Genomic DNA, 14,282 nt, shown 5'->3' on the forward strand with positions numbered 1-14,282 from the left:
CAGGAGAGGTGACAGAGTTTGACAGAGGTGAGAGAGTTTGAGGAGGTGGCAGGATAGGTGACAGGGTTTGGCAGAGTTCAGTGGGAGCTACAGGAGAGGTGATAGAGTTTGACAGAGGTGACAGGGTTTGAGGGGGTGGCAGGGCAGGTGACAGGGTTTGCCAGAGGTCACAGTTTGGGAGGAGTTAGAGGACAGGTGGCAGGGTTTGATAGGAGTGACAGGGTTTGGCAGGTAGATAACAGGATGATTTCTGACAGATTGGGACATGGAGGGATGGCTGAGGATCGCTGGCTTCACCTGGCCCCAGTGAATCCACTGAATGGTGTTTTGCCTTGACTTTTTAATGATGTCAGATTCCTTTCTGCAGGAGGGAGTTAAGAGACAGCATACAGATAAAATACTTGGTTTGGCAGGTAAAAGAAAACCAGCTAGCAAGCAACACACTTAGTCTTTAGACTTTTTATTCTTCTTTTCAAGCACTGAAGATAAGATTATAATTGCCCTGGTGTAGCCAATAAATGTTTTCTTGTTTCCTATGAGGTACAATAACAGTGAAAACATTTATTTAAATGATTAATTGTTTAAGCTGTACATCAGTAACGTACTCTAAGAATATCAACCAGCTTTTTGAAAAGAATGTGATTAACCTTAATAAGTTTTTCTCTGAAGCTAAATTTAAAAATGTGTGGCAAGAGACAGTTAAAAAACATAACGAGGAGATTCAGCATAGCTAACGTTGATTTTTGTGTATCTGCATTGGTTTTGGAGTATTTTCTGCAAAGTTGAACTAAGTAGTCAGTCTAGATTTGCAGGTCCCTATTAAAGCATGGCTGCATTAGCCACTTAGTGTCTTCAAGAGAAAAAAATAAGTCTTAAGTTTGTATTAAGTTTTCAGATACAACGTTTTTTATGCACTACAGTATATGGTGACAATGCCTCCTTAAGGATGAATTACCAGAAAAGTTCACTTACCTAGTGGCCAAAATGTAGGAGTCGTAATAAATATGTATTTATCATGTAACTGAAGTGTGTGCCCTTGTATGACAAAGGACTGCTTGCCCATTCACATAACTCAGGCATCCAGCATAGAAGAGGGAACAGTCACACGGTAGGTGCACATGTAGCCCCCCAAAAGGCTCAGAAAGTCGATTTGACTCACCCCAGTGGAAGATAGGGTGCTGAGGAGGTGCTTGTGCAATTGGGGTCTCGATAAGAAAGGTGTGGCCTCTCAAGGCTGGTTAACTGGTCTATTGCATAAAAAATAGGTGCAGTGGAAAACGTGATAGCAGCCTTATGTTCCCTCTGATGCTGAGGACCCCAACCATTGCAGCAGGAGAGAAGCCCCTTGGCATTGATCCGCATGCTGCACAGATCCAGGCTGTGGCAAGGTTCACACTCGTGTTCTTCAGAGCTTTGGTAAAATTTCTTTTTGGAAGTAAACAACTATTCATTTCTGCAGCAAAGTAAAGGAATGTTACATGTAGATACGCTCAAGACAGGACAAAGAATGTGGATGATGTAATTGACTTGTTCATGTACTGACTCGGAGACGTGTACAGGCATCTCTGTTACAGTCAGGCAGCCAAGTTCATCCAGCAGTCACCGAGGTAAGGTGAAAACGCTGCATTCTCATGCGGAACGCGTTAAAGGCAGTTGTGGTGTGTGCTCAGGTTATGTAATGTCACTCATGCTGATAATACAGGCCTCTGCAATTAAAGCCTGTGGTTAAACTTTGCCCTGATACTGCTTCAAATCAGTGTCTCCTCATTACAGTGTCTTCTGCAGTGACCTGCTACAGGTGCCCTTGTTACACTGTGCTGACTTTAGAGGGTTTTTTAATGTGCTTCTACACTGGAAACTTGCTTCTTTCCTTGCTCAGATTTGTGCTGCACTTCAGATTATAGAGCCTTAATATTTTTACATCTCTAGAGTTTTTAATCAGAAAGCGTTTAATTTGCTGTGATTTGGTGATGTTCTGGTGCCAGACAACATTCTGTTGCAAAAAAGTTGTCTATATAGATTCAAGAGTTGTGGCTGTATGGTAAATCTTAATATGGCCTAGCTCCAGGCTGCTGCTGCCCCCTGCCCTCAGCCTCTCGTTTTGGCCAGATTATTTCTGTGGCCTCACAGTTTTAGACACGGGAATTTTCATTCAGATCAGATGCCGAACAGCTCAATGTGCAACTGTGAATTTCAGAGCCAGCGTGAGGAAGGCACAGTAAAAAGTAGTTGGGGAGACAAGGCAGGGTGGAACTAGCCTTTCCACCCTCTGCTTGGACTTGACTTTTGTTTCTAGTGGTATGTAATGATGGCTGGACTGCTACTAGAAATTAATTACAAGGGTTCTGCCTTGCTAACCACCTTTTTTGCAAAGCTAAGACAGTATCTCTATTTGTTGTGCATAATTAATCCGCTAAAATGATGTTTAAGATGTGCATTACACTACATGCTTATGTTCTCGTGATTAACCTTAGACTTAGTAATTTCTCTTTACGTGTACTGTAGCACTTGATACCATAAACAATTTCTACTTTTCATTGGTTACTAATCTTTTTTACACTACTTTATTAGTACTGCTGCAGAAATTTTATATATGAATATAACAATATTATTATTATACCAGTAAGAATAATACTTGAAACTAATAATTACACAACTTTTTAACAAATATGTCTAATTTTAGTGTATTGTTTCTTATGCTAATCAGGTGATGGCCTTCTATTTATGCTAGGCTGCACTTTAAGCTTCTTACTTATGCTAAACCTTAGCCTTATTGTTTAACTAGCAGAATGTCTATTAGTGTGTGGAGTAGTCCTTTTAATAAGGTCATTATTTTTAAGGTCTCCAAACCTAACAGAAAGTGCATTTATTAAGGTGTTTCTGCTACTTGATGGTACCTGCTGCTTGTCTGCTGCTTATTGGCATGCCTCCATGCCCCAGAAGAGAAATTAGCACTCCAAAGGTCACATGCACAAGAGCATCATATTGAAAATATTTAGAAACATTCTTTTAATTTTTTTTTCTCAAAATATATCTTATATTAGCTTCTGTTTACTGAAGTTATTGTTCCCAAGATGAGAAATGACCAGCTACACATGCAACCCTAGCCAATGCAGTCTTAAGGCCAGCATATTGAGGTATGCTTTATTTGTGGTTGGTTTACATAATTATGCTTGGTTGAAAATTGTCAGTGTAGGAGTTGCAGGGTCTGCCAAAAAGAGTGGGTGCCTGGCAGCGACTATGCTTGCTGGAGAGGTGGAGGAGGCAGCTGGGGCAGATAACAGCCTTAGCTGTCATACGTGTAGGAGACTGCTGTTACAAATCTCTTAGCGCCCTGGCAGGTGTTTTAAGTTGATTTGTTAATGCCCAGGCATGAGCTCAGAAAAGAGAGACTTTCTGCCATGAAAAATGAGACTCTCAGAGCACAGAAATGCAGCATTAGATGTAAAGTTGTGTTGATTAAGATGGTCGCTACATGATTAAGAAGCGTGCTGCACACGTAAGTTGTCACAAGACTATTATGGTTAGGTATATAATATATGTAGATATTAGATTTGATTGTTGCATGTGTTGTTAATAGGTAGCTCCTGTGTCACAGGTATCATTAACAGGTGACCAGCCCATTGCAGACTAATGCATTACCTGACCTGTCAGCATTTTGGAAAACTAAGGTCTTACAAAGGTAACAGAACATTTGCACATGGACACATCTGCATGAAAAAGAACTGAGGACAGAAGTAGAAAATCAGTTTTAAAACAGAGCTTCTTTTATGGTCTTACTATGAGTATGAATTATCCGGCCCTAAAGAATGCAGGAAGATGTATCTGTTTTGTTGTTTACCGTTAAACCTATTTTAGTATCTGTTCTTCTGGTTCATTTCTTCTGATGTGTCCCACTTTTAATATCTGTTCTTCTATTCTGTTTCATATGACATAACTTAGTATAAGCTGCACAGGATTCATGGTTTCTTTCATTAAGTTAGACTGGGATAAAATCTGTCTACCAGCTGAATGCATTATAGTCTTCACTTAAAACATCTTAGTTATTGCTGTGTGTATCTGGATCACATAAAAGTACAGAAGTCAACTACAGTAGAGAGAGTTACTATGCCATTACAGTAGCTGCTCTGAGTTTACTAGTGGGGTGAGTTAATGGAAAAAGGTTGATTGTACAAAAGCAAAATGTTTTGTAGGACAGTACTGTTTTCTTTGAAACTTTGGATAGGATTTTAGAAACAGAAGTTGGCCTAGGGAATCTAATTCAGATAGCTGTGATCAAGATAATAGAGCCTCCAATTCAAAGAACTCCTTCAGTTTATGGACTCATGTTAAGTTTCTATCAAGACAGTGAGGAGTCACCCTTTCTCCCCCAATTCAACTCCCTCCATTTTAGTTTGGCTGTAGTGTAATCCTTTTTAAAGTCTTGCTATTTCCTAGGTAACTGAGCATTACCTTTTCAGGTATCTCTGGATGTTGGTTAGCTTCAGTCTAGTATATGTTCCTCATGTACCTAGGGGCTTTGAGTTTTGATAATAAAATCTCCTTTCAGAGAGTTGCAATTCCTTCCTTAAGCACCACCAGTTGTCTGCTAGCATATTAACGATTGGTGATTACTCTGAAGGTCAGGATGCTCAGAAGCTATTCATAAACTCTTCCCGGAGTTGCTTGAGTGTTTCAGTAAACCTGTGATTGTAATTTAAAGTTGTAGATGTTGGAACATTAACATTTTATGTATCCTATGATACACTAAAATGCCTTAGGACTCTTAAAAAAATAGGATTGCATGATTAGTGTCCCCCTGTAGTACTCAATATTGCGTGAGTAAATACTCTTCTGTATATTTGACCTTGAAAAGCATTATTTCAAATGTTCCACTTGGGTACTGTTCCACATATATATGGATAATACTGATCTCTGGTTTATTTTTGCTTAAGCAAAGTTCTTCATGTTTTCTCCCCAAGAGCTCTGTTCCATCTGGAGTCTTAGCAACATATTCTTACTGAAATGATTCCTTGTTGTTGCGTTCACACTGACAAAATTCTGGGATTTCAGATCCCGTCTTAAAGCATCGCCCAACTTTCTGTGATATTAGTAGGCCTATTAATATTTGTTTCTGCTTAGTCCTTCCTTTTCAGATAAATACTTAAGCCCTGTGTGTCTTTGAGATTTGTTTGCAAGTTCTCATGCAGCAGTATCTCATGATGGAAACTCAAGTCAAGTTTCAGTACCTGGCAGAGGAAACAGATTGCATGGAGTAGGGAAATAATTTTGACTGTGAATACAAAAAAATGTCCAGGGAGCAGGATGTTTATGATATATGGAAAATGCAGCATATGTTGGCATTACTGTTATTGCAAAATCTCTAGCTCAGTGTATCTGATAACCTGTTTCCTTCAGGTTGATAAATCAGTCTGACAGATAAGAGCGTAGGGGCAAGAAGGCCTAAAATACTGCTATTAAAAAAAAGCAAACAATGGCAATACTGAGTCAAACCAATCAATGTCTCTGATTGTGTTAGGATTTCAACCAGCTGTGTGAGTACCTTCCTTATCCCAGAGCAGCTTAATTTCTTGAAGAACCATTGCTGTGAGGCTTTTTGAACACTTCATAAATATCGAAGTGGGTTCACTTTCCTCTATATATTATTTTCCATGTGTCCATGTATTTTGCCTGATCTGCATTATAAAACCACCAACTTGTTGATCTGTGATTTCCAGGACCCTACTAAGACAGAAGAATTTCTGCCTCAGGTGGCAATCCTCTGTGATCAGATCTAGTTTTAAGCACAGGGTTAAAAAAGTTGAGCACCGAGTTACATGGCATAGTTCATATTAAAAGAGTGCTATAAACTAGGCAGTGAACAAAACATTACATCTGAAAATATCTCCTTAATGTTTTTAACTGAGATGAAAAGAGATATCCCTCTCTGGAACTAACTGTGCCAGCTACAGATTTTACTTCCTACTGAGTGGAGGCTTAGCTGCTGGAAAGGCCTTTCTTAGGGCTTGTGAATATGCTACCAACAAACTCATTTTGTGAGCTGGGTTGGTTATTGCAGTGAATGAGGCTACAATTTTTGCCTAGAGTTGATTGGGGAGCACTTGCACAGAAGGATCAGCTGATTGACCCCAAAGGGCAGTAACTGAATTGGTGGTAGTGTGGAACAGCTGGAACTGACAAGGTTTGAAGGCAGCACAGCTGGATGTGGAAGATGACATCTTCTGGCTTGATTGTTCTAGTTTTAATATGTAATTCTTTTTCTTTGACTGTACTGTAACTTTCCTTTATTTCAGATGCCTTCGATGTCTGACAAAGAATCTTTCCAGATATGCTGCAGATATTAAGTCATTGCCACCCAACATAAAGGATAAATTGATTACATTAATGAGTAGGCAAGGGCAAATAACTGATTCAAACATCGGTGAGGTAAGAACCCGTTCAAAACTATTCTGTCTGTGATAGTTAATACACAAGGATGAACTAAACTAAAACTGTTTACATGAGACAACAGATAAATTCAGACCTGCTTACTCTGTCCATGTCTATATGGTTTTTTTCCTTAAACTTCATAATGTTAATAGTCCTTAGTAGTAGTAATAAAATTATGTTTGTAATGAAAAGTCAGGTAAAAACATTCTCCCTTCAGTGATAATTGACTTCTGTGTGATTAACTGACATATATTACCCCTTTTCAGTATGGGAAACTAGACTGTGTTGTAAACCAGTCTCTATTCCTGAATGTGTTATGTTTCAAGAAACTAGTGCATAATTTAGTAATGAAAAGATTTCAGGAACTCGTTAGGTTTCTGTTATGTTTTATTGACGTTATGCACATGATCGCTATATAAGTTATTTAAATCTGTATTCTTTGAAATACGATGATGCTAGGGCTAGAAGTTAATAGTTCCAAATTCTTTCATCCCTTTTGCTTACTGATGTGCGTTAGTGAAACCAGTTAATGACTTTTTTTTAGCTGTGAATTCAGGGGCATATCTATTTTGGTGTCTATCTACTGTTATCTTGTTTAGCCTCAAAGGGAGGTGTGAGAATTGAGGAAAGCTAAAGGTTGGCCTTGGTGAAATAGAAAATGAGTGACTCCCTGTTCATTCCTGCTTTGACCTGTGACTTGAAAGAGGGGAATAGTATCAGTTTCTCACAGTCGGAATAGTGAAGCCAAGACTGGAGGCAGAATCAGAAGTACAGTGGAAAATTTGTGAACAAAACAAATTATCTTTAGTATGCACCACTTTTTGATTGTACAAAATATCGCTGAGTAAAAAACAGAGTCTTATTCATTTATCTCATTTTGGGAAATCTGAGTTGACAAAATTTGGTTTAGGCTGTCTTTTCAAAGCATGCTAAGAGATGCATATAATTAAAACCATATGATTGTATGTGCAAATGCACAAAACCTATTAGGATATCTTTAGTCTGGAAAGAAACTAGAGAGTTTAAGTTTTAATCTTTCCTCTGGCTCTTTGCAACTTCTCATCTGTCTTTGTCTTCATTCAGCATTTTATTGGTGCATTCTCTTGGAGCCTGTTTTCTATCTGACACTGGGATATTCTGTTCTGCTTCTCTTTCTCATTCGTTTTTCCTCTCTCTGTTCCTACCATTTCCTGCAATTCTACCCTTAGCTGTCATCACTTTTCTTGGACATGTTATACCTTAGCCTTCTTTGCTAATATTTCTGGGTTTATCTCATTTGCATTAAAAAAAAATGGTAACCATGTCTTGGATTCTGAATTAGTGCTGTTTTTTCATACCATTTAGCTCTTCAGTTTTCCTGCTCTTTCATCTTGTAGATATTCTTGTTGCTTAGCATAGCAAAAATGGCTTCTGCTGTTTAGCTCTTCTTACGATTCCTTGCTCACGTCATGTGCAACAGAAGTATTCTAGATGGCACATTTGCAACATCTCAATTACTCTTCCATATGGATAAGGAATTTTTTCTTTGCTGCTGCTTCCCTCCTGCCCCTTTCTTTCGTAGTCTCCACAGTATTGTGGCTAGATCTATTCTCTTGCGATTTTCCAGGCTATGCTATGTAATTTGCTTTTATGCATGTCCTTTCTTTGGTGGTGTTTAAGCATTTTGCTTAAAGTTAAATTTCCTGCAGTTGAAATTCTGTTAACATGCACTGATGTATAACCTTCTATTTCATCTCTTACCTCCCTGTTCTTGCACAGATTTCTGTTATGCATTTTTTTCCTTACTCTGCTTTTTGCTTGGAGCAGCCTTCCATGACACACTTGCTAAACTCCTTATTTCAGCTCACTTTTACCATAGAGATCTACAAAGCCATTCAGCATGTGTCCACAGGATACAAGTCTGTACTTTACCTTCTTTACTCTGCATCCAAACAATCCTTACACTGTCTGAAATGTCATCATCTTTGAGGCAGATTAGATTTTAGTATATATATTCAGTGAATATGAGTCTGCTTATAATGATAGAAAGCAGACTTCTAACTAATACCTGAGCGTGTGTGTTGACGGAGTCGCAAACATGACGAGAAAAACTTATCTATGCAGCAGCAGATAAGCAGGCACTTCTTTATTTGTAGCACTGGGGAACACAGAGGGTGGTTCCTCTGATTGTGTTCCAAAGTCTATACATTTTTACAACTCATTTATACATCTTTAACAAAGCGATTTCACAAGATTATACAAGTATGCATAAAATGTCCACTTTTTAATTTGCCCTTTATCATGACTGGTTCCCCACTACCACAGTATCCTGTACAAGGTATTGATCTACTGTAAAGCCCACTTCCACCTAATTTCTTGGCATGCAGAAGCGAGAAAAGAAGAGTTATTACCTAACCCTTGCCTTATTACATCTATCTTATGTTTGGTATGTGCCTGGGAGACCATGGTACCAGGAGTCCAGCCTCTCCTCTTGGACCCGGAATACCATCAGCATTTTTACCACCCTAGAAGCTCCTCTTTTCTCTGGCACTCCCTGGTACATACCTTCTCTAAGCACTCATGCACATATGTTTTTAATTTTAACTTTGCAGTTTGCAGTTTAAGTGAATACCTACTTTAACCACTTTAATCAATAAAAATGTTTTCTCAACTACAACATGTGAAGGATCCCGTGCTGGGGAAGCTTAATACTCCAGCTACTTTAAGTAGGTAGCATTCTGATAGTACTGTTGCTTTTCATTTAGACTTCCTTGCATCTAATGCTTCTTTTTCTCCTAGGATTTCTCTTGTGAGTTCAAAACCAGCAGTTTGCTCACTTTTGTTGTGTCCTGGGCAATTTGGAATTGTGAAAGAAAGCTAGCAGCTGGGGAAAGCATCTTGAATAAATATTGATGGTCATTTTGGCTCTAAGCACATCTTCTCTGGGTTTGGGGTTTGGCTGTTTTAGTTCCTTAGATATGAGTTCAGAAATAGGAGTGAAATAAGATCTGAATGTTATCCTGTGAAAACGACTCAAAAATGTTTTGTGGGGTATGTCAGTGGTTTCGTGGTAAAAAGAGACATATTTGAGGCTTTTAGCATTTGGAGAGAAAAAGCTGTCAAAGCTGAGGGCTACCATTCATTTTGCAGAAAGGTTGCAATTATAATCGACTAGAAGTTTTGGGTGGTTTTGGATTTTTTTCAAAAGACTTATTTGTCTTTGTCTGTAAAGATTTTAGTATCTCATATATTTGCAAAACAGAAAAACAGTATTCCTTGTAAAATCTTTATTATTCCTGTTAGAGAGGTGAACCTGAGAAAGGAATAGGCCTTTAACAAATCTGTCAGCTATGCTTTCATCTTTGCTTGTGTATGGAAATTTATTGTATGCTTTTATCTGTGTGAGTTAAGGAAGGGAATGGTGAGTTGAAAGGAGTAATATGAGGTAATGTGAAAACCTGATCTTATGCTTGCTTGTTGGTCTGAAGGACAGCTCAGCAAAGGTGTAGATTATTTGCGCAAGAGGGGGCTAGAAACAGTATTTATTAAAAAGTACTGAGAATCCTTGAAAATTAAATTGGAGGTAAGATACATGGCTGTTGTTACTAAAATCTGAGGCTTTCCATTGCTTTGGGGCTAAATTTCATAAATGCCCTCATGGGGAAGATTTTACAACCTATGGTCCTGTGGGAGTGAAAGAGCCCCCATTTAATGGGGATTTGGTACCTCCTTGTAGTATGATAATGAGATTGCTTGTCTATGAGAAAAACTGTATGTGTGTGTAGGTGAGAAAAATACTCTGGGGCAAAATATCTTTCAAATCTTACCCTTATCTGTTCGGCAGATTGAAGTTTTCCTCACAGTCAGTATTTATTTATACTTCAGGAAGCACTTATTTACTGAGAGGGTGGCCAAATGCTGGAACAGGCTTTCTGGAGAGGTGGTTGATGCCCCAAGCCTGTCAGTGTTTAAGAGGCATTTAGCCAATGCCCTTAATAACATGCTTTAACTCTTGATCAGCCCTGAACTGGTAAGGCCATTGGACTAAATGATCATTGGAGGTCCCTTCTCACTGAAATAGTTCTGGTTCTGGTTCTGTTTCAGTTTGATTCTAGTCTAGTCCAGTCCAGTCCATTCCTTTTCTACCATTCTATTCTAACTTCTACCACGAAAGTCAGGCTAGTAAGTTTTAGGGTATTATCCTTGGCAAACGTATCTGTGCTGGCAGAAGCACTAGCATTACATATAAAGTAGGAGCGTATTGGCACTACTATTTAAACGTGGAAGTACTACATTAGATGTGATCACAGCAACTGAATCTTCGTGCTGTAGGACATGAACTGTTGTGGCAAATATATTTTCTTTAGAGTTTTTAGTTCCTAGGACTGGTAACCCCATCCTATAGTGAGTACTTTTTAGAAGTTCTCTGTGATGTCTAACGTTCCAAGTATTATAGATGAAAATGTGCATACTCTGTGACATAGCAGGGTTTTACTGAAATGGTAAGTTTCCTTTACAGGTATTGCACTCTGCTGTAGAGTTTCTAGACCTCCGAAACTGTGATATTTCAGATAGTGCATTATTGCAGCTTTATAACTGCAAGCAATTGAAAAGAATCGACTTAACTTCTTGGAAAGAAAACAGATTGGGAATCACTTCAGAAGGTATGTTATCTGTGTACAGATAACTGGGATCTTATTTCCATTTTATTTTTCTTGTTAGATTGCAGTAAATTGCAGAAAATACCTAGGGTGACTATTGCTTAAAAAAATCCCCAGTGTCACACCAATACTAATTAAAAGCCACTTCAGTGGTGTAAATTATAGGCCTGCAGCACTGATTATGTTTTGAGAGGGAGCTATCAGGTTGCTCTCTTGCTAGATTTCTGGTAAAACTATGCTTCGTTTGATCATGTTTTCCACTTCATCTTAATTATTCCTTCCTCAAAACTTGTTCCAGAGCTTTACCAGTAGCACTGGGGTTGAAGTTTCAGGCTTGCAATTTCCTAAATTACTTTTTTCCCATTTTTTAATTAAATGTGCTGGTAATCTATTAATTTGTCATTAATTAAATGTATTTAAATGTATTTTAAATAAGCTTATAACATCTTCTCTCACTTAAAAGACTTGACTTGCTTTAGGACTTTAGGATTTCAGGTTTTAATTTTAACCTCCTGTTTTAAGTTGTATCAGCAGCTGTTAGCTTAAAAGAATTAATCTTGCTGAGTTTTATTTCCCACAAGTTTTGTTTTAGCGTTTGATTACACTTACTCCTTTGCTCCATCATCAACTTATTGTTATTGAAAATTGAGGCAAAATGTTAATTTAGTATTGAGCTAATGTATACCATACTTCAGATCAGTCTTGGTTTATGTTTTCTTACCACTGCATAGTGGTAAGACTACACTTTTTACTTAAGTAATTGGTTAAACTTTCAAAAATAGATTTTATTAATTTTTATTCTCCAGAGGTGATGTAATTTTCTGTAGAGCTGGAACCATCACGTTTCCGTCATCCTTGAAATAAATGCCTTTCATGAATGGTGTCTGTACTTTGTGTACTTTTATTGACACTTCTGTACAAATATTTTGGTTATTTCTAACTGTCGGGGCTCTGAGGGCACCAACAGACCTTATTGGCTATGACCCATTCTACCTGCACCAGCTGTCCATAGACCTTCAGTCCTGACCTGAGCTGTGTTGTAGGTGTACCTGGTTTCTGTCCTGCTTCTGAACTGTTGTTTTCATTTTTTGAATTGACCTCGGACGTCACCTCTTACCTTGCTTTTTGCCTGATACTCACTGCAACGTCAGTGGGACCCTGCGCTATTGTCAGTCAGTTTTCAAGCCGTTGGCTTTTATTCATGCACTTAAGGTGATACCTCATGTATGTAATATCCTGAGGTATCCCTTCTCAGTGTGGAGCATAATGCAGCACTTAGAAACAAACCACAGAATTATTTCCTTGTACAGAATCTTGCTGGCATGGCATGAGATTGAAATTGGACAGTCAGTGACCAGGGACAGCATACTGGATTCAGCATGGTGATTATGTTAAAAAATGAATAATTCTTTCAATTGCTCTGTTTCTTTGACAGGTGTCATAGCGCTGGCCTTATCCTGCCCTTACTTGCGTGAAGTGTCTTTTAAAAGGTGCTCCAATATAACTGACAGCGGAGTCCTTGCTCTTGCGCTCAACTGCCAGTTCCTACAAATAGTGGACTTGGGCAGCTGTTCAGGCATCATGGATGCATCTCTGCAGGCACTAGGAAAAAACTGCAAATTTCTTCACGGTGTGGACTTTTCATCTACTCAGGTAACTATGGTGACAATTGGCAAATTGACGTTTGCTTTATAAGATTGTCATTATAACACTGGAAGAGGATCTTTTTAGCTCTACTGTTGACAGTATTTAGGACCACAGTTCACTTTCCTTTTCCTCCTCTTGAGGAAAAGTAAAGATACATTTTGCATCTTGGTAACCAGAAAAATACACATTTTGGGATTACAGCACGTATTGTGGACCAAAGGTAAACATTTATTAGAATCTACTTAATACTAGAATTTTTTTTTCCACTGTCTTTATTTAATGTAAACATTTTCTTCAAGTTGTAAAGTAATCCAAAATATTTTTTAAAGAAATATTTTTTAAAATAAAGTAGAATCTTGAACAGATGATTGTCTGATTTCAGTTAGTACAAATTGACCTGAATAGTAATAATACAGGATGTCAAACAACATAAGCCCTGAGTAGAAGGAAACACTCCATAATTTGTTCTAGTTCAAGAGTGAATGCTTTCTGAGTGGCTTGTCGGAGTCACGTTATGAAGTCAACACCGAAAGAATGACACTTAAAATGTCTGAAAGGGCAGGTAAGAGGATTTAACAACAGTTAGTATTTAGCAGGAGAAGGGAGAAGTCAGCTGCAACAATACTGTACCATACTTTACAGTTACAGTAAGATAATGAAGTGAGGGAAAGGATTTTTGCAGCAAGGGTAGTGTTCTGTTGACTGTGATGGCGAGTGATTATGTCAAATGAGTCAAGCACAGAGCATTCAGAATGAAGTGTCAGATCTGGAAAACAGTAGGTTCTTATTTTAGATGCTATTCTTACTTCTTTCAGTTTTTCCAGAAGTAGGGCATCGAAAGTAATTTTAATATTTTCTTTGGTAAATTTTATTTTTGTCACTTAACTCTATTTCTTCAAACTTATTTCATTACCTTTTTGTTTCCTTGCCTCTCTCATGTTATAAGAAATAGCTAAGTTTCCATGTATATGTTTTAAATTAGATTAAAGCTTCTTGAGTAACTAAATGTTTCCACCTTTTTTATTCCTTTCTGATAATAATATGGTGATGATACACTAAAATTCTGAATTTCATTTGGCGAAAAATAGACGGAAACATATGCTAGATATAAATGAAATTAGTTTAACATGAAGCAGAGAAACTGTGGATGGCTCATGCCTGCAGAGATTGCAAAGCCTAACCATATTCTTGTGTTTCAGTGCCAGAACGCATAGTAAAAATATCAAGTGGAACTGGCAAAGCTGTGTGAAAGAGTAAAACAGTGAAACATTGGAAGGAAATGAACAGGCAAAGAAACTGCAGAAATGCTTGCAGAAACAAGGAAGCAGATGTGAGCTAGACTACACAGGGATCAGATGCCTCAAGGTGATGTAGGCTTTTTAAAAATAGGCTCATCTGGTGTCTGCATAGATGAAGTACAATAAGTGGAAGGTATAGAAGTGTGAAATAACAAGAAATGGGGCAGGTGAGACAAGGGAAGGATTAAACTAAGAAGCTGTATCTCTGTGTCCCCTGTATGCACACACAGGCTGTGAGTGGAAGCTTGACCTGAAGACCTCTGCTACA

General features: G+C 38.1%; 1 protein-coding gene across 1 annotated transcript in view; it reads left to right on the forward strand.

Moving 5' to 3' along the window:
- LOC104546306 (protein AMN1 homolog) overlaps positions 1 to 12,764 on the forward strand; it is a 13,101-nt gene extending 337 nt beyond the window's left edge. The window contains exons 2-4 of the mRNA XM_010191700.1: positions 6,294 to 6,426; positions 10,928 to 11,072; positions 12,505 to 12,764. Coding sequence (XP_010190002.1) covers positions 6,385 to 6,426; positions 10,928 to 11,072; positions 12,505 to 12,764 — 447 coding nt within the window. The 5' untranslated portion in view covers positions 6,294 to 6,384. The remainder of the gene's footprint in view (positions 1 to 6,293; positions 6,427 to 10,927; positions 11,073 to 12,504) is intronic.
- The last annotated feature ends 1,518 nt before the right edge of the window (positions 12,765 to 14,282 follow it).

Source organism: Mesitornis unicolor, unplaced genomic scaffold (genome assembly GCF_000695765.1).
Source record: "Mesitornis unicolor isolate BGI_N332 unplaced genomic scaffold, ASM69576v1 scaffold18100, whole genome shotgun sequence".
Lineage (NCBI taxonomy): Eukaryota > Metazoa > Chordata > Aves > Mesitornithiformes > Mesitornithidae > Mesitornis > Mesitornis unicolor.